A 24427-nucleotide genomic window follows, 5' to 3' on the forward strand; every position below is an offset into this window, starting at 1 on the left:
CCAGATGGCTGGTGATGAAATATTCTGGAATTAGATGGTGGTGATGGTTGCACAACTCTGAATCTAGAAAAACAGCTGAACTGTGCACGTTAAAAGGGTGAATTCTATAGTATGTGAATTATACCTCAATAAAAACCAGAACACATGCCTGGGCCCCTGCCCGAGGATCTGGCTGGGTGGGTGTAGGGTGGGGCCCCAGAGCTGGCATCTCTAACAGGTCCCTGGGTGTTGCCGCTGCAGCCCCCACGGACCACACTGCAGACCCACTGCTCCAGCCCGGCCATTCAGCGCAGTGGAGATGCACTCCTCTACACAGTACCTACCCGCTTAGTGTCTTCAGCAGTTTCCGTCAGATGTTGTCAGTTCAAGAAAAATATTTTGATGGGTAACTCAGTCTTTATAATATTTTCTTTACCAGGAGACACCTCTTAAAAACCAGCTGAGTGCTGAATAACTCAGAAACGTTTTAAAGATATGAACCTTATTCTAAAACTTTCAAAGGTATATTACAATGTAATCTGTTAATGCCTTAAGAGTGATTTTCTAAATCACCAAAAACTTAAAGTAACATAAACTTAAAATACATTTCTTCCTTCATTTTGATCCTTAGTTTTTAAATGTCCTCCTGGACACAGATCCCAACTCCACTTGTGGGAGAAACCTCGCCTGCCTCAACTCCAGTTTCTTTGGAAAGCCCACCCAGGAGCCCCTGTCTGGAAGGTTTGCTGCAAGCACTGAACAAGAGAATATATAAAAAGCCCCTAGTGCAATGCTTTGCACATTATCCAACGTAAGGTCTGTTATTCCCATTCTAGTTTGTAAAAACGTGAATCCGACAAATTCCTGAATGGCCTGGAATTGGTCTCATCTGGCACAAGGGGTCTGATGATAAAAGGGTTCGGGTCTCTCCTCACCTCTTCCAGGCACCGCTTCTGCATGGTGCTTCCCCCGCCGGCTGGCTTGCCTCTTGCCTCGTACTAAGGCCAGGTGCAGCACAGAGGAACACAGAGAGTGTCAAACACTGTGATTCTGTTTACTTTCCATTTATTCACATTTCATGGATTGATACACTTCCTCAATGGGATCATTCAAAAACTAATACAAACTGAGATTACATTGTCCAACGATTCAAGTATTTTAGAGAACGATTTCCGATTTAAAATAGAAAGCAAACAATTTATCCATGTGATTGCTGAGAAGTTTCCTGCCTCTGCCATAGCTGTGTCCGCATCAAACAGAGAGGCCTCAGCCTGGACCATCACTGCCACCCGCCACCGACACACAGAGGCCTTGTGCTCAGAACACCGAGTGCGAAGAAAGGTTTTGACGGGCTCCTCACCGTCACCAGCTGGACAAATCCGTTTCTACTGAAAAGCCCTCACTTCCAGAACGAGAATGGATCCTAGGGGTTTGGGAGTAAAGCCCTTTAGTCTGGAAATCTGCAAAGCCTTCAAATGCACTGCGCCTACATTTGGACTGTTCTGAAGTATAAGGGTATCTGACAAATGCTCAAAACAAGCAACTTGTTTACCTTTAAAACTAAACCAAAAGAGCTGTCTCAGTGAAACTGGTTCTGAACTCTTAACAGTAAGGTAGAATGTTTTTTTTGCTCTACCCCAGAACAGGTAGATATTTTTTGGCATGCAGCATATCAAAAATACAATTTAGAATTGAAACTGTAAAACAATAATCCTTTTAAGGAAAATCAGTCCATAAACAGACCTGTCCTTCCATGGAAAACACAATCTAAACTTTAAAAACTGGACACGCGTTTTAGCCTGTAATTCTAACAATGCAGACATTTACACACAACATAACATTCAATGTTTTGCTTAATGGGAATGCTCAGAAGGAGATGAACGAACAGCGGTTTAAAAACAAAAAGGCCACTGGGATACTCAGTGTTTGTCAAGAGATAACACAATCTGATTTAGAATTAAAGATATATACACCCTTTAGGCCACACTTATGACACTTTCTAGATTCTCAAACTAAAGACAAAAATTTTAGTCCACATTAAACATTTTAAAGCCTAATTGCTAATCATTTGCTAAAAATAAATCTAAACCCACAGGGCAGAACTGAGGTGTTACACAGGGGATGAAAAGGCAAGCCCTCCAGGGGCCAAGGAGCCCCTCCCCCACTAACAATACCGGGACTTAGAGTTTACAGCGAAATCCACATACGCGTATTAGGCTCTTTTACACTAATACATAATTAAAGTGGAGACTGGCAAGTTCCTAAAGAGTAAGAGTGATTTTAAGAAAATATCACATTTTGACTTACGGTGGGCATATCACATTTCCCCCTGTAATCTTCACTGTAACAGTACAGTCTTAGCAAGAACTTGCTGGGAATGTTAGGAAAAAGAAAGCCACACATATCCAGCAATTTAAAAAGACAAACTATTTTTACCCAGGGGTGGGGGGGGTGGATGGGGGTGTGAAGAGTTAATCCAATCATGACTTTCATGCCATTTTTGGTGAACATTCCGCATCGCATGCAAAAGCAAGCAGAAGGATGCACTGAAGGGTCCCCGACGAGGTGTGTGAGCCTTACTTTCTGGTGGGACCCAGGAGCACGCGCAGCTAAGCTGTGACCTGCTGAGGTCTGTCCCCCTTATTTCCTCAGCCCGTTAGCAGCTGGATAACCCTAAGGTCAACAGGGCAGGGCCAGGGTTACTTTAACAGCATCCACCACCAGTTGACTAAACTCCTCATGAATACTCACAGTTGTAAAAAGAAAGAGCGAGGTGACCGCCCCTCCCCCCAACCTCACGCCACACCCGGGGTGATGCCACCCCCGCCCAAGACAGCGAGCGCCTCCCTCTGTGAGTGTCCGGACGAGGTCGCACGCTGGGCAGCGAGCTGCAGCGCAGGTGTCGAGGCACTGGCGCGACTACCTGACCTCAGGTGCTTAAGAGTGACACATCGCAAAATGGATTCCCCGCCTCCTGTACCTCTAAAAGTTAAAGCTTTTTTTCTTTTTAAATGAAAGCAGCTGTACTATCTACACTGATTTTGACTTTTTTTAAAGTCAGAGACATCACGTGCTGAAGATCAGAATATACGCATGTGAGCCCTCGGGCACGGACCCTGAGCCTTTCAACAGGATCATCTGGTACCAGCATTAAGGATTCATGAGGAATGAATGAAAGTGGACATTTAGAACTTTACCTCTAGTTCATATGACCAGAGTCTTCAAAGAACCCTAGTGTTAGTTACCTGACAGCTATGGAGAAGCGGGTATTCATGTGTGTACCCATGGCTCCCTTCCAAATGGACATACTGAATATCTTACTTTTTAAAAAGTAAATGGAAATTTCAGTATCAAATGCAGAATACACTGCTGTCTAAAAGTTAAAGGCAACATTTACACACAGTTTTCTCTTCCTTTTCCTTACTGCATGTTTCCTGGTTAGTTCACACGGCTCCTGTGTAATAAAACCCCTATGATTTAATAAGTTTAGGTTTTAGATCCATAGGGTTCACCATGGGACAAATAACCAAGAGCATATTCTCTTCCTTTCGTTGTATGCTTTAACCCTTTCTTTTCTATAAGGGTCTACAAACTACAAATTTGTGCTTTTAATCTCATTCCTGGCAATCCCCCCCCATCCCATTTGTCTCCAGGGGGAAACAGAAGTAAGAGCACCTCATGAATAAACCTACAAGACCAAAGAACAAGCTACTCATTTCCGTTTAAAATGAAACAGCAGTTCCAGAATCACAGTAAAGCAGCCGATGGGGTTAGAGGCCAGCGTCCACACGGAAAAAGCTGAAGGCAAACATTCAGTGCTCACATTTCAGCTGTAAAATAACACAATAAAGCAAAGCAACATCTCCGCCACAGCACGGCAGCACGGTTCACGTGGACACACGTCAGCCAAGCCCGCCAGAAAGAAGACCGCTACAGGCAAGCTCCCTTCTGGACACGCCGCCGTGAGAAGCCGCGCCAGTGGCGGCAGCTGACCCCAAACCCCTGGATCGGAAAAGCCTTTGGGAAATCTAATCAATACCCTGATTTCAGTCCATTAAGAAATCACCTGTGGTTAGTTTAATAAATGAACATTAAAAATCTTCCAAAAATTTCCTTTCAAATGTATTTCACACATTAGACAGTTCTTAAGAAGGGAGAATACAGTTTCTTGACACTTAACTTTAAAGGTTTTATTGGCCATATTAATCTTCCTCACAAAACTTTTAAGTTATCTATAAGCCCTAGAATGTCAAAGTAGGAAGACAAGAAAACTAAGTTTAGGGGGCGGTGGGGAAGCAGCAACTTGGCAACAACTCCTCAGCCGAAGTGTGTTCAGGCATCCTTTTTCTCCTGTAAAATTCTGTGCAGCTCATCTGCATCCTCGCTTGTTTTTACCCGAATTAACATGGTAACTGGGGTGGTGGCGTTTTTCTCATCAATGGGTGGGTTTGGAACGCAGACAATAAGCACATTGTTTTTCCCTGTGCGAGTACACGGCATATTGGGCGGAATCAGAACATTGAGCAGTATGTTGCCTGCATTTAAACACAGGGAAAAAACGCATCAAAATATATAAACTATAGTTCCGTGAAACTACAGCTTTAACAGGCTAAACATTAAACACCGGAGCAACTTATACTTAATGGAGCCACAGGAATGTCCTAAGGACGGCCACAGTTCCCTGCCAGATGCCAGCACGGTGTCCCCGAGAGAGGACCGTGGGCCTCTGGCAGGAAGTGGACTGGGCCTCCCCGAGGAAGACCCACCTTCTGCACACCTGCCCCAAGTCTCCCACAATCATGGCAGCAGCCCTAAACCAGCAGCGCTTTAGAACACACCGTGCTTTCTTGCACTGCAGAAAAAACACGCCAGCATGACGTGGAGGCTTCACTATGTCATGCGAACAGAGAACGGTCAGCAGAAAAATGGCTCTGTCGGAGGCCAGCACCGCTCACAGGGTGAGAGTGATGTTGCTATGATAGTATCACAAATTGGTCAAGTCTACAGGAAAGAAGACTCACACAAGTTTCTTTCCAGGACACAGTCTGGTGTAGTCTGCCACCACCGACCACTTCCCCTTAGACCCGCCCTGAGCCCAGCCACTACCTCTTCCTTTCAGAGGACTGTTTTAAGGGTAAAGCTGGAGGATGGGGTAAAGGGTGGACAGCAACGAGTTAATGAATATTTGGTACATAAAAAGGATTCCTTTAAACAGTTAATTTCCCTTGTGTGTTTACTAAACCATCCGATTTACCTGTAGCTTCTTAGTCACATACCTAGCACAAAGGAAAATGAAAACCATTTCAGTTATTTCTTGGCAACAGCTTTCAATACATCCAGGTTTTCTTATACACTACTACCCTGGTACTCGACTAAATCTATAATCGGTAAGTACAGGACGAATTTGGCCTGAACAAACTCTATTCCGTTCCAAAGAACACATTAATATACTTGAAAATCTCGACTAAATCAGCAAAGGGCTTTTACATACTATGTGATTATGATTATTTTGTACCACCTGAAAAGAAAGATACCCACCTAAATTGGTGTCTGCCCGCACTAAGAGCTGTGTCTTCTGATTAGCCGTAGGTTTTAAATGTAGAGTGCCTACACCCTTCTCTTTAAATTCATTGTCTTTCTTGTAAAATAGTTTACACCTACAGAGAAAAATAGGTATGATCAGACACTCAATGACAGGTCACGACAGTCACAGTTTTCTAACAGCCCCTGTTCACACTTGTGTGGAAGTCTGTTATTAAATGACAGCAGAGGAAGCTTAGGAAGAGCCTTCTACTGACCCAGATCGGGTCTGGACACAGGCAGGTAAGAGAATCTGGTGAGACAGGCTGGAGTCCCTCCATATTTTTTTCTATTATACAGTGGGTCCTATACAACTCTTTAACAACGCTTCTGAAACCATCTTTTCTCAAAAGTCAGTCAAAATCACAGCCAAGCATCCCACACCTCCCTGACGTGCTCCTTCGGCCCTGAGCTCAAAAGAACTGACCTGGTCCTTAAAGAAGAGGAACAAATAGAGAACACATTCTGCCACACAAACACCACCCCCCTTTCCTACTTCTTATTTTTGAATTCTCTTCAGGACTCCTTCAATTTTTGATCTCCGAAGATGTTGAAATAAGTCTGGAAAACATGCCTAAGCAAGGCCTAAAATAATGCTGTCAAATGTTTCCCCAGCCTCCTGTCACACATCTCCTTAGGTTATTAATAAACAAATCAAAACTACTGCCTGTTCCTTTGATTTACTCTGATTAGAAAAAAACCCTTGGGAATCCCCTGGCGGTCCAGTGGTTAGGACACAGCGCTTTCACTGCTGGGGCCCGGGTTCAATCCCTGGTCGGGGAACTAAGATCCCACAAGCCGTGCGGTGTAGACAAAAAAAAAAAAAAAAAGGAAAAAAATCTCAAGTCAGGGTCATTCTTTTACCTCATCTGTGTAATTAAATCTTTAAACAGGCAAAAGGAATTGCTGGTTTCTTTTAAAAGTTCTCAAAAATAAACAACATTTGGGAATCCCACAGGATTTGGTGATTCACACTATGAAAATTGCTGACTTAAGTCTGCAATGTTTGTATTAGAAAAACACATCCAGGGAAGCTTCTAAAAGGGCACAAATGTTTTTCAGTAAATATCTTTGTTAAAAAGCATGAATTTCATTGAGAGATAATTCAAAATTTCTCTTCAGCCTTCTACTGAAATCAGCAGCTCTCATTAGACAAACAAAAAACAAAAAGCCCAAACCAGCTCTCATCACTGAGGGAAAGATAAGTATTTACACATCCTTAACGGGAAGGAGTGGCTGCTGTGGAGAACTTCTTGGCTGTGAGAAAATCCACGAAGGTTAATGTGTCTCTAGGAAGTAATCCGAGATGCCACCTAATTTAAGAGCAGAAGTAAAACCAAACCTCAAATCAGTGACCAGGTGACTGTCTTTGTAGGGGAAGGAGGAGGGGAAGAGAAGAAAGGAGAAAAAGGGAGAGAATGATATGAGACTGGGGCAGGAAGATCAAAAAGAAAAGACTGTCTCTAAAGCACCTGAAAAGCAGAAGAGAGCTAAACTAACAGAAAAGAGTAGGATACGCCCAGCAGGAAATTTTTAGAGTCGGTTATTTTTAAATAAACAGGCTAAGAATTCTTCCTTGTTCCAATTCAAAGAATGGGCACAGCCTGACCCAGGATGGGACGCCCAGTAAGTGCTGCAGGGACAATGTCACCTGCGCTCTCCAGCCAGAAGCCTCCTTCCACGTCTTTGAAAAGTGGCATTCCCGTGACCGTTACTTACTTTTTGGAGTAAAAAGCATCTTCTTCTCTTACTTCAGTAACTACTACTTTGGGGGGCTCATCACTCTCTTCTTCGTCTCCACCTTTTATAAAAACAACACTAACTCAGTAAGAGTCAAATCAAGAGCTTGAAAATGTGACAAAAGAAGTTCGTTACCTACACCCCCCAACCTACAAATTCCATGTAAGCTGATACAGAAACTGAAACACAATCTAATCGTGTGGGGGCGGGGATAAGGAGGCACTCACTGGATTTCTGCAGAAAGCCTTTGAATCCAAGTGTCTGTGCTTGTATTCAGTGAACAGGCAAACTCACACAGGAAAACAGTCAGTCAACACTCTCATATACTCAGATTACCCACTGGGAAATAAAAATCTCAGATGGGCTTCCAACACTTTCATCCCCGAATGCTCCTGTGACTGTAGCTGCATCACGCCAAGGAATAACCAATGAGAGCAATGACCAAAGACAATGGAGAAAATAACAACTTTACAGGACAAGTTGTCAGAGCAATTAGTCCAAAGCCACCTGTAAGCAACTTAAGCTCTGTCTGGGCCACCACGCCCCTGGACATGCTGGTACCACGGGCACCCTCCCGGGCTGAGTCCAACAGCACTTCCCTTCACTCCAGTGCCTCAACCTCAGGGGAGAGCTAAGTCGCTGCTGGACACAAATTACAATCCCCTTAAGGAGAAGGCAACTGCATAAAACTGACTAGCGACTAAGAAAAACAGTTCCGGTGCTCAAACAATTCAGGTCACAAGCTCATTTCGATTTTAAGAAGGCACTCCTGAGTTAGGCCCTCCAGCGTGGGGCCCGGGCATCTTTTTTTTTGGTACGTGGGCCTCTCACTGTTGTGGCCTCTCCCGTTGCGGAGCACAGGCTCCGGACGCGCAGGCTCAGCGGCCATGGCTCACGGGCCCAGCCGCTCCGCGGCATGTGGGATCTTCCCGGACCGGGGCATGAACCCGCGTCCCCTGCATCGGCAGGCGGACTCTCAACCACTGCGCCACCAGGGAAGCCCCAGGCACCTGTTATTTTAACAAGCTCTCCAAGTCTTCCTGTGCATAAGATGTGTTAACCGCAAGATAAGGAGTAAGTGCTTTGTGGAGGGGCATCCTGCTGAGACGGAGGCTTAATTCAAACTCGACATCCCTTCCACAAGCGGCAGAGCCCCTGTGACTATGACAGACTCTCCCTCTGTCGTATTTAGGGCAGAGAAGAGGGGACTTCTTTATTCTATGCTTTGCCCTGGAGGGCCCTTACCTGAGGATACAGGTGAGGAGGGCAAGGCAACATAAGGAGAGTTTCCCTCCAGGTAGGAAAACATAGTATTTAACGGCCCACTGGCAACTGCAGTTCTCCTTCTCGAGGATCAATATGCCGATGCCTGAGAGACGTACTTTTAACTGCTTATAAGTAAGAGCCTACATACACACGGTTTGTTCACAACCACCATGTGGTGAAGAGGGATTATGATACAACCCCTCTTTTCAGGGAGCTAAGAACCACATAGGGAGTGGAGGGGCTGGGATTAAGGCCTGGTTTGGGGCACTAACATGACACACCACAGAAACTTCTAGAAAGGTGGCTGCAATCCAGACACATCTTGGGAAAACACTGTCAATTTGTTCCCCCACAGCTATGAAGTCTACCTTTTTTAGAGTAGAGTATGGTTTTGCCGTGTGAATTTATTTATAAGCAAATCTCTTAAAAACAAACAATTCAGTGAACGTCCATCATGAATTTTTCAATAAAATACAATTTTTTTTAATGGAAAGCCAAGTATTTGATAATTTTCAAAGTCACTGTGCCAGGTGTTTTTATATTATTTTTATTTTCATACTCTTAATCCTTAAAATAACCCTACCAAATTGGTCTTACTCCATTTCACGAATAAGGAGACAGACTCAAAGGAGTTAATCAACTCTGTCCGGGATCACACTCACGTCGGGGAAATGATGGAGTTGTGACGCGAATCCAGATCCACCTCGTGCACAAGGCTACACTTTTCCCACCAAATACAGAACTCCCACAAACCTAGAAGACTTCCAGGGCTGACTCTGTGTTTACCTTTGCAGTCGCTGCCGCCACCTTCTGCTCGGCTCTCCAACGTTTTAGTGGAAAATGGTGAAGAAACTGGTTTACTCTGGGTAATATCTTTGCCAAATAAACTGGAGTTTCCAGAAGAAAATGAAAATCCAGTCAAGGGGCCAGAGTTTAAGGAGCCCAAAACAGAACTATCAATTTTCTTGCCGAAATTAAATGAGGCACTTGTTGCTCCTAGTGACGGGTCCTTGTTCTTTTCAGACACAGTCTCCACCTTCTTTTCAGATGTATCCTCAGTTTTGTTGCCGTGAAACAAAAATGTTGACTCTTGCTGTAATTCTGTTGAACCAAACAGGGAAGGAGGCTGTGTTTCAACTGATACTTTGTTGGTTTCACCTTCAGAATTACTGCTGCCACTGTTCCCATGTTGCTGTTCGATGCTTGCTAAGTATTTCTCATAGTCTTTAAAGATAGGTGTCAGATCACAGAGCGGGTTCGTGTTCACGTGCTTCACAATCCAATCCCGAACAGAGCAGTTTAAGGCCGCCAACTGCTTATGATAGGCATTCCTGTGGCGGGCGGCACTGGAGGTAAGGCCAGAGGAGGCAGGCTGCTGACTGTCGCCATTAGTTTTGGGATTTGAAATCTTTTTATCGACCAAGGAGGTAGGGCCATTTACAGCAACAGACCCTACAGGAAATTACAGTTTTAAGAATTTATTCAGAAGCTGATTTAGTTAAGTCATCTTGATTTTCACACCACTCTGTCTTCGTATTTTGTGCTTTTACTGTATCCCATTTTTGTGACAGTTCAAGAAGTATGTGCACATATAGTATTTGGAAACTAGTTATTACAAAAATCAAATCAAACATTATATATATGAATATATCTATTTTTTACATGCTTGCATTAAACCGCTATAATTTTAAAATAATCTCTTCCTTCAAAAGGATGGCTTTTTTTACCTAAAACTGTCAAAATACTATGTTAGTACAAAACTTAATCCCCAAGGTTGTAAGGAGGAACATATATTAATGCAGTTAAAATCTTAATAGAAAGTACTTATCTTAATCACACTAAACATTCTGCCTAATTTAAATGAAACAGTATATACTCTTAGAATAACTAGCTAAGTATGATCCAATGAGTCAGGATCATTTCTAAGAACCAAAGATTTTAACCCATGATCCCATTCTCTGTTGTTAATCCCAAGACTTCTTGACCAATCCCCTCAAAACAGGATTAGGCAATCAACATGTCCTGGGCAAAATAAATCTAGACTGGGAACAGTAAGGTATGTGGCACACAGGAAATTCTTGGTACATTTATAATGAATGAGGGGGTGGGATGGGAGGCCTTTACAGAGGGTCTGCTAAGAGCTTCTTTTTCTCCTTTGACCCTTAGGTTGATTCTGAGGTCATTCTCATTTCGCAGTTGAAGATTTGGAGGCTCAAAGGTTAAGGAACTTCACCGAGGTCACACAGAGCTGGTAACTGGCAGAACTGAGAACAGAACCCACGTCTATTTTGGCCTGTGCTCTACTCAGTTACTCTGTAAAGAGCCAAAAGCTCCCTAATTTCCATCCCTTTCACCATTACCCTGTTTTTGCTCATACAGCCTCAGGACCCAGAAAAAGTACAAGAAAAACATCTTTGAAAGTTATTTTTCATAGATCATCTTTACACAGATGTGACTCGGGGGAGAAGAACCTACTCACCAAAGGTGGCCTTGGTCTCGGTCGCTGTCCTTGCACTGGAGAAGGGAGGGGCACTAGTGATGCTGTTTCCGTTTGACAGTCCTTCCAAAGGCTTCCCTTCAGCGCCATTACCAAACCCAGAAAACCCTCCTCCTCCAGAAGGTATGACCAAACCTTTGAAGTCTTTAAAGGCCCCTCCACCATCAGACTGAAATATAAAGGAAGAGCACACGTTAGATAACTCTACTTTTTTGTCTCCAAATAAGCAAGTGAACGACAGTATTATCTTGGCTAAACAGTACCCAGAATCCTTATGCAACCAGCATTAAAGGAAACTACCAGCACAAGCAGAAACAGAACATGGATTTTACTCGTGACAGCTTTGCAGCCCGAAGCTGCCTTCCTAAAACAGGAAGAATACATGTAATTTACAGTGAAATCATTTTTTAAAATATATTTAGGATATAAAAGGTTAAAAAGACTAATTCAAATAAATTGATGGACTCACCACCGAGGCACAGAACTGTAACTAAAAACACATTCTCAACACAACTAAACCCCAAATGAAAGATTTTTCATATACTACTCAAAGACCCTTTGCCTAAGGAAGTTGTAGAAACATCAAGTGAGGTTAACTAAAAGTACTTTACCCACTACTTATAATTTCCTAAGAACTTTTGTTGCTTTCAGCCTGCTTTCAGTATACAGAAACTTGCAAAGTTGACTGAGTCCCAATTCTAGATTTTCCGTTAGTTGAGAAATCCAGAGGCAACATTTTTTTTTTGCGGTAGGCGGGCCTCTCACTGTTGTGGCCTCTCCCGTTGCGGAGCACAGGCTCCAGACGCGCAGGCTCAGTGGCCATGGCTCACGGGCCCAGCCACTCCGCGGCATGTGGGATCTTCCCAGACCGGGGCACGATCCCGCGTCCCCTGCATCGGCAGGCGGACTCTCAACCACTGCGCCACCAGGGAAGCCCCAGAGGCAACATTTTATTCCCAAGGTTTTCTCTGCTTTCTTTAGCAAGGTCTTTCTCGCAGACCTATCCTGCTGTTGGTAGCTCTCTCCCATCTCTAACCCAAGATGCTCTGGAAATGTTTGGCATGCCTTATGAAATTCTAACGCTGCTCTCTGCCCCTGGGCTGTGGTCTGCACTGTTTCTGCCTCTTCACTGTCACTTGTCCACAGCTGGCCCGTCCCTCCTTGAGCCTGTCTCCCCTAGGCATCTCGTTCTTCATCATGAGTTTGCACTCTTAGACCTCTTCTCATTTCCCCTGGCTTCAACTTCCTTGATGGGGAAATTTCTCAGAGCTGCACCCACCTCTTACGCCACTTCCTGTTCTGAGTGGCCAATCAGTACACCTAGTGGTCTCCTAGAGAACTCCACTTGGATGTACCACAGGCCCTTGAAATACATTTTTCTTTTTTCTTTAAGAGATGTGCATGGCAGCCCAGATGGCAGGAGAGTTTGGGGGAGAATGGATACATGGATATGGGGTGAGTCGCTTTGCTGTGCACCTGAAACTGTCACAATATTGTTAATTTGCTATACCCCAATATAAACTAAAAAGTTAAAAAAAAAAGAGAGATGTGCAATTTATTTATTTTTTTGGCCACACCTGGAGGCGTGTGGGATCTTAGTTCCCCGACCAGGGCTCGAACCTGCACCCCCTAAATTGAGAGGCGGAGTCTTAACCACCAGACTGCCAGGGAAGTCCCGAAATACATTTCTAAAACAAAATCGATCACCTCCTCCCTAATGAAGCTGTCCCTCCCCCCGGTATCTTCATGAAAGAGCCACCAAATGTAACTTGGCTCAACACCTACATCCAGCCAGTCACCAGTCTCAAGAATGAAATCAGGCCAGAAAAGAACTCGGAATAAAGAAAAACTGAACAGAGCCACCACAGAACATGCAGTTTCGTAGGTTTATTCCGAGGATGCCACCCAAGATGTTCAAACCAGCCTCTCCTGCCTGACAACAGATGTCCAGGTCACCAAGACAGCACTCACGTGTCTGGAATTTATTTGAGGGATGAGGACTATACTGGGGAAGAGTTATTAAACAAGGAATGATGGCTGAATACTGACCACATGATTTCAGTTCACGAGTTATAACTCATCTTTTATCCTTTGGAACACAGGAATGAAACATTTTAATATACCATATTACACTAGAAGGAAAAACAAAATGGGCAACGCTTCTATTATTCTCAAAGGTATCAGCCTACCCACAGCTCAAGCCTAGGGAGCAGACAACACTTTGAGAATATCCTGCATTTTCCTTTCTTACTTCCAACACCCACTTCCCCTGTTTCCTACTGCTATACTCTTTTCCCTCTTCATACTGTCACTCAACTCAAATTTGTCTACATCTGTATCTTATTTCTGCAATTGGATAAGTTCCCTTTAAGGTACAGATCTCTTATTTACTTACTTATTTATTTATTTTTTCTTCTTTAATATAAATTTATTTTATTTTATTTATTTTTGGCTGAGTTGGGTCTTTGTTGCTGTGCGTGGGCTTCCTTTAGTTGTGGTGAGCGGGGGCTACTCTGCTGCGGTGCGTGGGCTTCTCTTGTTGTGGAGCACGGGCTCTAGGCATGTGGGCTTCAGTAGTTGTGGCACATGGGCTCAGTGGTTGTGGCTCGCGTGCTCTGGAGCGCAGGCTTGGTAGTTGTGGTGCATGGGCTTAGCTGCTCTGTGGCATGTGGGATCTTCCCGGACCAGGGCTGGAACCCGTGTCTCCTGCACTGGCAGGTGGATTCTTAACCACTGCACCACCAGGGAAGCCCCAGATCTTATATTTATTATCTTTTTCTATCTCCCATGGTCTACACCAAGGATTTTCACAAATTCTTGGTGCACTAGGCATTTAAAAAAGCATTTATTAACAACCCAATAAAAAAATGGGCATAAGATCTAAACAGACATTTCCCCAAAGAAGACATACAGATGGCCAACAGGCACATAAAAAAATGTTCAACATCGCTAATTATTAGACAAATGCAAATCAAAACTATCAATACAATGAGGTATCACCTCACGCCGGTCAGAATGGCCACCATCAAAAAGTCTACAAGTAATAAATGCTGGAGAATGTGGAGAAAAAGGAACCCTCCTACACTGCTGGCGGGAATGTAAATCTGTGCAGCCACTATGGCCAACAGTATGGAGGTTACTTAAAAAAACTAAAAACTACCATACAATCCCACTCCTCGGCACATATCCGGACAAAACTATTGATATAATTCGAAAAGATACTTGTACCCTAATGTTCACTGCAGCACTATTTACAAGAGTCAAGACAGGGAAGTAACCCTAATGTCCACTGACAGATGACTGGATAAAGATGTGGTATATGTATACACAATGGAATGTTACTCAGCCATAAAAAAGAATGAAATAATACCATTTGCAGCAACATGGATGGACCTAGAGAATATCATAGTAAGTGAAGTAAGCCAAACAGAGAAAGACAAATATGATATCGCTTATATATGGAATCTAAAACAATGATACAAATGAACTTCCCTACAAAACAGAAATATGACTCACAGACTTAGAAAACAAACTTATGGTTACCAAAGGGGAAAGGTGGGGGGAGGGATAAATTACGAGTTTGGGATTAACATATATACAACACTACTATATATTAAATAGATAACCAAGGAATTGCTGTACAACACAGGGAATTATACTCAATATCTTGTAATAATGAACTTAACAATGAAAAATCATTACATGTATTAAAAAAAAGACATTCTTGATAGATTACATAAAAGACAGTAATTAAAATAAAAGCATTTATTCATCTGACTGCTCCCAGAGGTGGAAATACTCTACAGCTCAGAAATCAAGTTAGCATTTAATACCAGAAGCTGTAAGAAAACACTCACTTCAAATCCAACATTCCTACGCTTTGCTTTCTTTATGGCTCTATTCTTCAAGACTTCCTCACTGGCCACCGAGAATGTTCCCACCTGCAGGAGTGTACAAATTAATCAGCAACAAGATAAGGCCAAAAAGGAGATAAAATGCTGAACAAAAAAGCTAGACCAGACAAACTGATCAATATCTTCTGGTTTCTTTTTATTTTGGTTTGGTTTTTTTTTCCGGTACGCAGGCCTCTCACTGCTGTGGCCTCTCCCGTGGCAGAGCACAGGCTCCGGACGTGCAGGCTCAGCGGCCACGGCTCACGGGCCCAGCCACTCCGCGGCATGTGGGATCCTCCCAGACCGGGGCACGAACCCGTGTCCCCTGCATCGGCAGGCGGACTCTCAACCACTGCACCACCAGGGAAGCCTTCTTCTGCTTTTTAAGTAACACAAATTATGGAGAGGGCACGTTAAAGTTTACGTCTAGTATCCTGTGAATTCCAATGCTAGTTAGGTGAATCAGAAACCTTCTAGAAACTACAAATCCAGACTTTATCACAATTCAGAGACAAGAGCGCATACATCAAAGTTCTAAGAAGACCAAGATCGTCAAAACTTTGGCGCAAAGCTGTTCATGATCAATTCTTCGAACATTTCAAACATATTCGAAGACATTACCCAGATGCCCAAATCTAATCTCTTACAACTATGGTTTTTAAACATAAATTTTATGTTCATAATACATATTATTTTAAAGAAGAGCTTCGCCCATTTGCCCATGATCCAGAACACCACTGAGACTGGGACTCTAAGTAACCTGTTGGAAACCTGCTGAAAACCTTTCGCTTTACTTCAACCCTTCTTTTTACCCTGGAGGAATGGCATAAAATATTTTCTGTAAAAAGTTCTCATCTGTACTTATTTCAGATAATGCTAAACTTAAAGAGACTCTACACCCACAGAAGGGACCATTTGGCTACATCTGACCCAAATTAAATGTAATGTCCTTCCACACTCATTTCATTAGAATCCGTCCAAATGGAAGTTTTTTCACTCCTGAAGTATTTTAATGTCAAAACAAATCATTGTATGGCAGGCCCAGCATGTATCTGTGCCTAAAACCCGGAAAGAACTAAAGTTACCAAAGACTTGCTTAAAAAGTACCAAGTCAGTCAGAATTGTTAAAAGCTCTTTTAAAAGCCCATACTTGTGATTTTGGTTTCCCCAAACATACCAGTACACATATTTGTAAGGGAAAAAATATTAATATTAGGAAACAGATTGAGAAAGGAGAACAGCAGCCTAAGAATTATCTTGGAAACACTTTTGCAAACTCTTGAAAATATACGTCTATTTTGTAACTTAGCACACGTCTACTAACTGGAAAGGCTAACTTCGTGCAGATTTCCTTAGTGAACTGGCCTGGGAGTATCACACTGCTGATGAGGCACTTTAGAAATGCAGCTGTGTTCTATTCTTTGTAAGACAAAAATTAAAAGATTTCCTCAGGGAAGACCATTTTTATTTTGTTAGGAAGGAAACTAGGCCATCTAAATTCTATTCCTATTAACGCAGTTGTTGGGGGGTGGGGGATGGGGAGTGTCTTAAGAATATGAAATAAAATGGGCCTCCAAGAAGCATTACATTACAGTAAGGGAGGCGACCTCAATCTTCTAGAATCTAAAACTGTGAGCATGGCAGACTAAGACAGTGGTGGTGAACCACTTTTCAAGTTTGAGTGCTGGCACTAAGTTTATGTGCTTAGTGCTGGCTAAGTTTATGACTAGATCGTTCACTCACCCTTCAATCTGGGCTAAAACCATGGGTTTAGAATGCTCCAATGAAATGCTACATGAAATTCAGGAGGAAGGTGCTTCTACAAAGGAGCAGAGTGTTTAGGGAACAGTTGCTAATGGAAAAGCACACCCAAATGTCATCAATTTCTAGACTAAGTACAGAGCGTAAGAAACCAGACTATTTCCAGTTCTGGATGTTCTTAAAAAGGCCTTTTAATTTTACCAGAGTCTTCACGAGGAATCCCAAAATGAATTTAAATTTGGAAGTAGAAGGAAATCATTCTTAGGGAAATTATTTCTTACCTCTTCTGCTTCATCTTCTTGATCCCAATTCCTATCCGTCAGTTCCTTCTCGGCAATTCTTTTGGCCATTTTTTCGAACCTAAAAGCAAAAAGATTAGAAGTAATAAGTTTACTTTTCTAGAATATGATTTAACTCTTACAAAGAATTTTAAAAATTCACTCTAGCATGAAATGAGATAAAAACATTCCTGATACCAGTGGGCACTGCTTTAACGAGAACTCTAGCACTGTGGGGCTCCTAGTGTCACGAATCCAATAAAGATTACTGGAGGAGGCAGTGAGGTCCTCTAAGGCACAGTGAACAATATACTAAATCAACTGCATTTGAAAAAATTACAATGAAACACTGATTTTTAAAAATCAGAAATCTAAAGAACTGAATAATAATCAACAAATACTTAACTAACTTATTCCATGCAACTTATACTTACACAGAGTCTTGCTACAGGTAAGACATTTTTAATATTTAAAATTCTCTTAAGGATGATAAAGTACAACCTTAGTTAAGAATTTGAATAAGGTATTGGAATTACCTTCCCAACATGAGTACAGATGGTCCCTGACTTACAATGGTTCGCCTTGCAAGTTTTCAAGTTTACAATGGTGTGAAAGCAATACGCATTGAGTAGAAACCTTCTTTCAGATTTTGATCTTTTCTCAGGCTAACAATAGGTGGTATGATATTCTCTTGTGACGCTGGCCAGCGGCAGCAAGCCACAGCTTCCAGTCAGCCGGCCACGCCATCACAATCGATACACTTACAACCATTCTGTACCCATACAGTCGTTCTGTTTTTCATTTTCAGTACACTACTCAATAAATTACGAGATATTCAACACTACTATAAAACAGTCTTTATGTTAGATGATTTTGCCCAACTGTAGGCTAATGTAAGTGTTCTGAGTACATTTAAGGTAGGCTGAGCTATGATGTTCGGTAGGGTAGGTGTATTAAATGCATTTTCGACTTACAGTATTTTCATCTTACCATGGGTTTATTGTGACGAAACCCCAACATATGTTGAGGAAGATCTCTATTCATTTTTAGGCTACAAACAAGTTGACAGTAATCTATTTCCCAAGATTGAACATTTAATTACCCCAAATTGCATATTTCTAAGCTAGGACATCATTTAAAAGTTTAAAATATGATTAATATGGATGTGTTAACATTCCTAGAATTTTTAACTCTTCAAAAATAAGCCATCAGGGCTTCCCTGGTGGCGCAGTGGTTAAGAATCCACCTGCCAACGCAGGAGACAAGGGTTCGAGCCCTGGTCCGGGAAGATCCCACATGCCGCGGAGCAACTAAGCCTGTGCGCCACAACTACTGAGCCTGCGCTCTACAGCCCGTGAGCCACAACTACTGAGCCTGCGCTCTACAGCCCGCAAGCCACAACTACTGAGCCCACACGCCTAGAGCCCGTGCTCCACAACAAGAGAAGCCACCACAATGAGAAGCCCGGGCACCGCAATGAAGAGTAGCCCCCACTCGCCACAACCAGAGAAAGCCTGCGCACAGCAACGAAGACCAACACAGCTAAAAATAAAAATAAAATAAATTTATAAAACAAAAAAAAGCCATCAGCTCAACTCCTTAAAAACCATGGTGTTACGGGGAGGAATAAGAGTCAGGGATTGACAGTATTATCTCTACGAGCACTTATTCAAGGTGGGTACTTGTATCCATCCCTTAAAATTTCCAATTTATTTTGTGATCCTAAGATCATAAATCCTTTGCTATTAAAAACAGAAACAGGGCTTCCCTGGTGGCGCAGTGGTTGAGAGTCCGCCTGCCGGTGCGGGGGACAGGGGTTCGTGCCCCGGCCCGGGAAGATCCCACATGCCGTGGAGCGGCTGGGCCCGTGAGCCATGGCCGCTGAGCCTGAGCGTCCGGAGCCTGTGCTCTGCAAGGGGTGAGGCCACAGCAGTGAGAGGCCCGCGTACCGCAAAAAAAAAAAAAAAACAGAAACAATCAATGGAGAGCTCCACTGTGAGTGTTGTGCTGGATTCTTCCCTAACTTACCAGTTAAATGGACCAAAAAACTCCATTTCCTCTGCTACTTACCTTGCCCAGGAATTTATCGATTAGTTTGGAACACTAGCCAGCATTCCTGAAAACCAGCCTAGCTTCCTTCCTATAGTCCTTCCCCAGTCTCATTTGCCCTCAACACCACAACCCACCAGAGTAAGTTTCTAGAACCTCCTGGTCATTAAGATACAAACTTACACAACAGGCCTCTTGCCTTCCAAGATGGCCCACACTCTGTCTATGGAGTGTGTTTCTCCCTGAATAAACCTTCTTTCACTCTACTGTGTCTTGCTCTTGAATTCTTGCCTGCACAAAGCCAAGAACCCACACTGGGCGGCCATCCCAGGGACGCAGACATGACTTGGGATGCGACCATCCTCTCGCACCCCACTCTCTTTGCTGCAACATCTTTTCCGGCACCCAGTGCGGGGCCTCCAAGGCCATAATCTCGATCCGCCTACTGGGCTATGGCTCCCCTCTGAAGGGAGGCTGGGCCTTATCCTGAGCCATGGAGATTCGAGTAGCCCGTTAAGTGGCAGCTGACGTCGCCTGCAGGATCTGTCAGAGACCGGTTCTCTGGCCGTGAAGAAGCGCACTGAGGCCAAGGCTTTTCCCCCTCAGTCTTGCTCATTCTCCTATTGCTCTATCTCTTCGGACTTGAAAAGATCCACCCAGATGACCACCAAACATCCAAATTAAGACTGCGCGGCAAGTAACTGACAACTCGGTTGGGTCTAAAGAACTCCTGCCAGGGGGCTTATCTGGTGGCGCAGTGGTTGAGAGTCTGCCTGCCAATACAGGGGACACGGGTTCGAGCCCTGGTCTGGGAGGATCCCACATGCCACGGAGCAACTAGGCCCGTGAGCCACAACTACTGAGCCTGAGCGTCTGGAGCCCGTGCTCCACAACAGGAGAGGCCACGATAGTGAGGCCACGCACCGTGATGAAGAGTGGCCCCCGCTTGCCGCAACTAGAGAAAGCCGTCGCAGAGAAACGAAGACCCAGCAGCACAGCCAAAAAAAAAAAAAAGAACAAACTTACACATCACCCACTGCATGTTAGTATCTATAAAATAAAATTCAAATGCTGGCATTCCAAAGTCCTCCAAAATCTGACCCCCTGGTAGGGTAATCACAGAGGGCCTTTCAGCTTTTAATACTCTCTCAATTTTTCTTTTACAAGTGCTTCTTTCTGATTACAGAATAAATGGTTTTAAAGTCCCAAATTCTAAAACATAAATGAGAATTAACGTAATTTTCATTCATTACCTGCAAATCCTCTTTTTAAATGCCTCCCTCCCAAACACTTGGTCAAGTTTTGCTATTAATCTTTGTCATCCAGAAAACAAACAAGGTACCCTTCCACATAAATCCTTACTAAACTTGAACTGTTCAGAGGCCAGGTCTCTGTATGGATTCTTTTGGGCCATTTTCCTACTCAGTAACTAGCACCTCCACCAGAGGGCGGAAGAGGGGAGAATCTGAAACAGGCATTTTTTTGCTATCAACTATTAACTTAATAACTTAATAGGTATTAAAATTAAATGGCAAAAAGGGGTGGAGGTGAAACTGCAAAACCTGTGACAAGCGTAAAACTGTAACACCTAACTCATACCCACAACTGAAGAGACAACTGGCATACTGAAACAACCTAAATTAATGTAGCTGCTTCTTGTTCCACCATATTTATCCCATCAATGACTAACCAGAGGGGCAGGTATCTTTGTTTCACTCACTCATGTACCTCAAATCCACTCCCCCACCCGCCCCCTCAATGGCTGACGGTCCGGCTGTTGCAGAATCAGAGATCTGCGGCACGATGTATTTGAGAAAATACTATAAAATGCTAGAATACAGTTTTGCCATTTTGTTGCTGGAGACCTTGGGCAAATTTTATTTAATTTTTGTGCCTCAGTTTCTTCATTTGTAGAACAGGGAGGTGTTGTGAAATTTAAATGAGATACACAAAAAGCTTAGTTTAGAACAGTGCCTGGAACAGAGGAAGGACTCAATAAATATTATTAAAGGAACAAGTTTTGTTAGAAGCAAGGGCTACAAAATACTACTTCTCCTAACTTAAAAAGCTGTAGTGTGGGAAAAGAATTAACCTGAATTATGAGTCTGGCTTTAAAAAATACGTCACCAAATCCATATTTCATTTCACAGCATGATACTTCAGAAAATAATCTTCTTTTTATGCCAGAAGAGAAAAAGGAAAAAAAATCCCTGTAAAGTACTTAACACAAAGTCTGGCACCTAGAGTCTTATGTGCTATTACGAAGAACTTAAAAAACATGTGGGCTTGTGGTTAAAAGGCACCAAATTATGAAATGATTACTAGGTATGAAGCATACCTTGTGATAGCAAATTGAAACTTTTGGTAATTGGAGAAAACTTTATTTGTGCCCGACATAGTGAGGTATGCGATCTCTACCACCTGGTGCTGCCCCACCCTTGGGGTTTAACTTCAGTCCACATCAGTTTTAAGATGGAAACAGATTTGAACATACTCGACGGTGTGATGCCCGGAGGAAAAAGGGAACATGGGGCCGGACCCCGGAGGCTGAAACGCTAAGGAAAAACGAAATCTCTAACACTGCTTTTTTTTTTTTTTGCGGTAGGCGGGCCTCTCACTGTTGTGGCCTCTCCCGTTGCGGAGCACAGGCTCCGGACGTGCATGCTCAGCGGCCATGGCTCACGGGCCCAGCTGCTCCGTGGCATGTGGGATCTTCCTGGACCGGGGCACGAACCCGTGTCCCCTGCATCGGCAGGCGGACTCTCAACCGCCACCAGGGAAGCCCTCTAACACCGCTTCTTAATTGGACAGCCTAACGGGTGATCAGTGGCCTGAGACTGCAATAAGAAAGTGAAGCCAGACCAAGGAGGTGGTGGAAGGAGCTAAAAGAAAGAAACGAGTACCGAGAGGAACCACTAGGAAATAAACCGAGGGGGCCTCGCCAGGACGGTCCCTGCCCGCTCCGGCTCCTGCCTCCACCAGGGCCGCAAGGGCCCTGCGCCCGGGCGGGCCTTACCCAAGTCGGGCCCCGCACCCAGCTCCTCCCTCCCAGGGTCCCCATTCCAGGCCCGGGTCCCACACCCGGATCCCGGCTTCCTCCTCCCAGACCCGGGCCCCGCACCCCGGCTTCCGCGCTCGGCCCCCGCCCCTACCGCGCCGCCCGTCCGCCTCTTACCTCGCCGGCGGCAGCCGCGGCCCTCGCTGGGTTGTGGGTGCGGCGAAGCCCGGGTGCGTAGCGGCGAGCAGGTGCGAGGTCGCGGCCGCGGCGCTCGGGTCTGAAGCGGCGCCCGGTCGCTTCCGGTGCTCTGAGAGCCTCGAAGGATTCGGTGGTCGGCAAGCCCTGAGACTCAAACACCATGTCCCTCGGGGACCTCGTCTCTCTGCGTTGGGCAGTGAGGGGGAGAGCCGTCCGTTCAGCAGGAGACAGTTGGGAGAAAGGCGGCCCACACGCCCCACGCCGCCATTTTCTAGCTCGAATCTACCCCTCACGACCAATTCGAAAAAAAGGGAGGAAAGAAACGCCCGCGTCTGGCTACTACGCAAGTGCGCCGGCGCCTTGGTTTGCAGCTCCTCCTACGGCGGCAGCGGGGCGTCACGCAGCGCATGCGCCCAACTGCTTTAAAAAACGGTCGCCGGAGCGCTCCCCTCTCACGCATGCGCGCACGCATGCGCGCACTCCAAGCGCCGGCCTCTAGGGCAACGGGTGCCGGCGGCAGGGTTTAGCGCGCGTTGGTCACGTGCCGGCGGCCGTAAGCGTTTGAGACGTACGTTCGCCGGTCGCTGCTGGTGGTGGGCGCGGCTGGGAGTCGCGAGGCGCCAGGGAGAGCGGGGTCAGTCAGGCAGTGTGGCCGGGGCTCGTGGTGTCCGCGTATGGTGCTGGAGGGCTGAGGAGAGATAGGCCGTGACTCCCAGAGACGTGAGTGAATTCGGGTAGCGTCACGGCGGGACCTCGGCGCCGGGGGTCCGCGACGCGCCGGCTGCGGATGCTCGGAAGGCCTGGGATTGCGGAGCCGGGAGGGACGGCCGCGGGCGTGGATGAGAAAACCGGACCCGTCCGCCGTTCCACGGCCACCTTGTATTTGTTTTCCGTGGTGGGTTCTCTAGAGGCCAAGTAACTTGCCATTTGCACACCTAGTCGGGGTCAACGAAGATGAAGTCTGCAAACACATTTTTAAACTGTGGGACTAATACATGTGTCCAGTGTCAGTATTTGTGTTCGTGTGTTTTTATTTGAGTACTACAGTATAGCGTCTCAGATATCACGTACATTAATAGATTAAGCTGTACAAAGCGGTTCAACTTTAACTCTCCTTGCCTAACGGTTAATAGGACATTATGGGAATTATTAACGCATCAGGAAAGTTGCCTCAGAAAAAGAACATTCTGGGACTTTACTGGTGGCGCAGTGGTTAAGAATCCGCCTGCCAGTGCAGGGGACACGGGGTCGAGCCCTGGTCGGGGAAGATCCCACGTGCCGTGGAGCAACTAAGCCTGTGCGCCACAACTACTGAGCCTGCGCTCTACAGCCCGTGAGCCGCAACTACTGAGCCCACGCGCTACACCTCCTGAAACCTGCGCGCCAAGAGCCCGTGCTCCACTCGCCGCAACTAGAGAAAGCCTGCGCGCAGCAACAAAGACCCGACACGGCCCAAAATAAAAATAAATAAATGAATAAATAAATAAAAGAAACATTCTTAGAGCAGTGGTTATTAACCTTTTTTGGGAGGAAGGGTTTATGGATTACTTGAAAATGCAAAGAAAGTTTGTGCATACATTCAGGTAGGAAACCAGTTTGCACATAATTTCAGGGTGTTTGTGAGTCCTTCCTAAAAGCCTATCCATGGACTGACTAGCGTGTTAAAGACTGCTTGTCTAGGTACTAGATTACACATCATAAGTCTTTAAAGAAGAACAAAGGTGACCCCTATTATGTTTACTTCTCCTAGGATGAGACATTCAAAACAGTTGTTGCCAGGTGTTTGTTCTTTTTCTGAGGATGTACGTGATAAATACCCAGCCAGGGAACTGTATTATTGTGTATCTTTCACACCGTCCTCGTAAATTGGATGGAATGCGAACTGTACGTATGACTAGTCAGAGAATGTTGACTGACAGTGTATTACAGAAAGAGAGATCTCCAGAGGCATGCTCTTAAGTGTTTTTTTTTTGTTTTTTTTTCTACAAAAAGAGACATAATACCCTTCGGGATGATACATGACTTGGCAAAGCTATGCAGTTGGTTAGTGGCAGAGCTAGGGCCAGAGCCCAGGTCTCACTTCCAGCCCATCGTTCATTTCAACAATCATGGAATGGCTACTGCTGGACACTCCACAGATGTTACAAGTGGCCCCTCATCTCTTCCAGCTGTCCCAGGTCAGCTTTCC

The 24427-nt window shown here is 44.7% G+C and overlaps 1 protein-coding gene across 1 annotated transcript; it reads right to left on the minus strand.

Moving 5' to 3' along the window:
* Positions 1-1027: 1027 nt before the first annotated feature.
* NUP50 (nucleoporin 50) lies at positions 1028-22582 on the minus strand. Its single transcript, XM_060165150.1, has 8 exons — positions 22219-22582; positions 16998-17076; positions 14920-15003; positions 11045-11231; positions 9352-10017; positions 7279-7360; positions 5518-5636; positions 1028-4514 (listed from the first exon to the last, which is right to left on the minus strand). Exons 2-8 carry the CDS (start codon positions 17064-17066, stop codon positions 4312-4314), a joined length of 1410 nt encoding a protein of 469 aa, XP_060021133.1. The 5' UTR covers positions 17067-17076; positions 22219-22582; the 3' UTR covers positions 1028-4311.
* Positions 22583-24427: the final 1845 nt, after the last annotated feature.

This window comes from Lagenorhynchus albirostris, chromosome 11 (genome assembly GCF_949774975.1).
Source record: "Lagenorhynchus albirostris chromosome 11, mLagAlb1.1, whole genome shotgun sequence".
NCBI lineage: Eukaryota > Metazoa > Chordata > Mammalia > Artiodactyla > Delphinidae > Lagenorhynchus > Lagenorhynchus albirostris.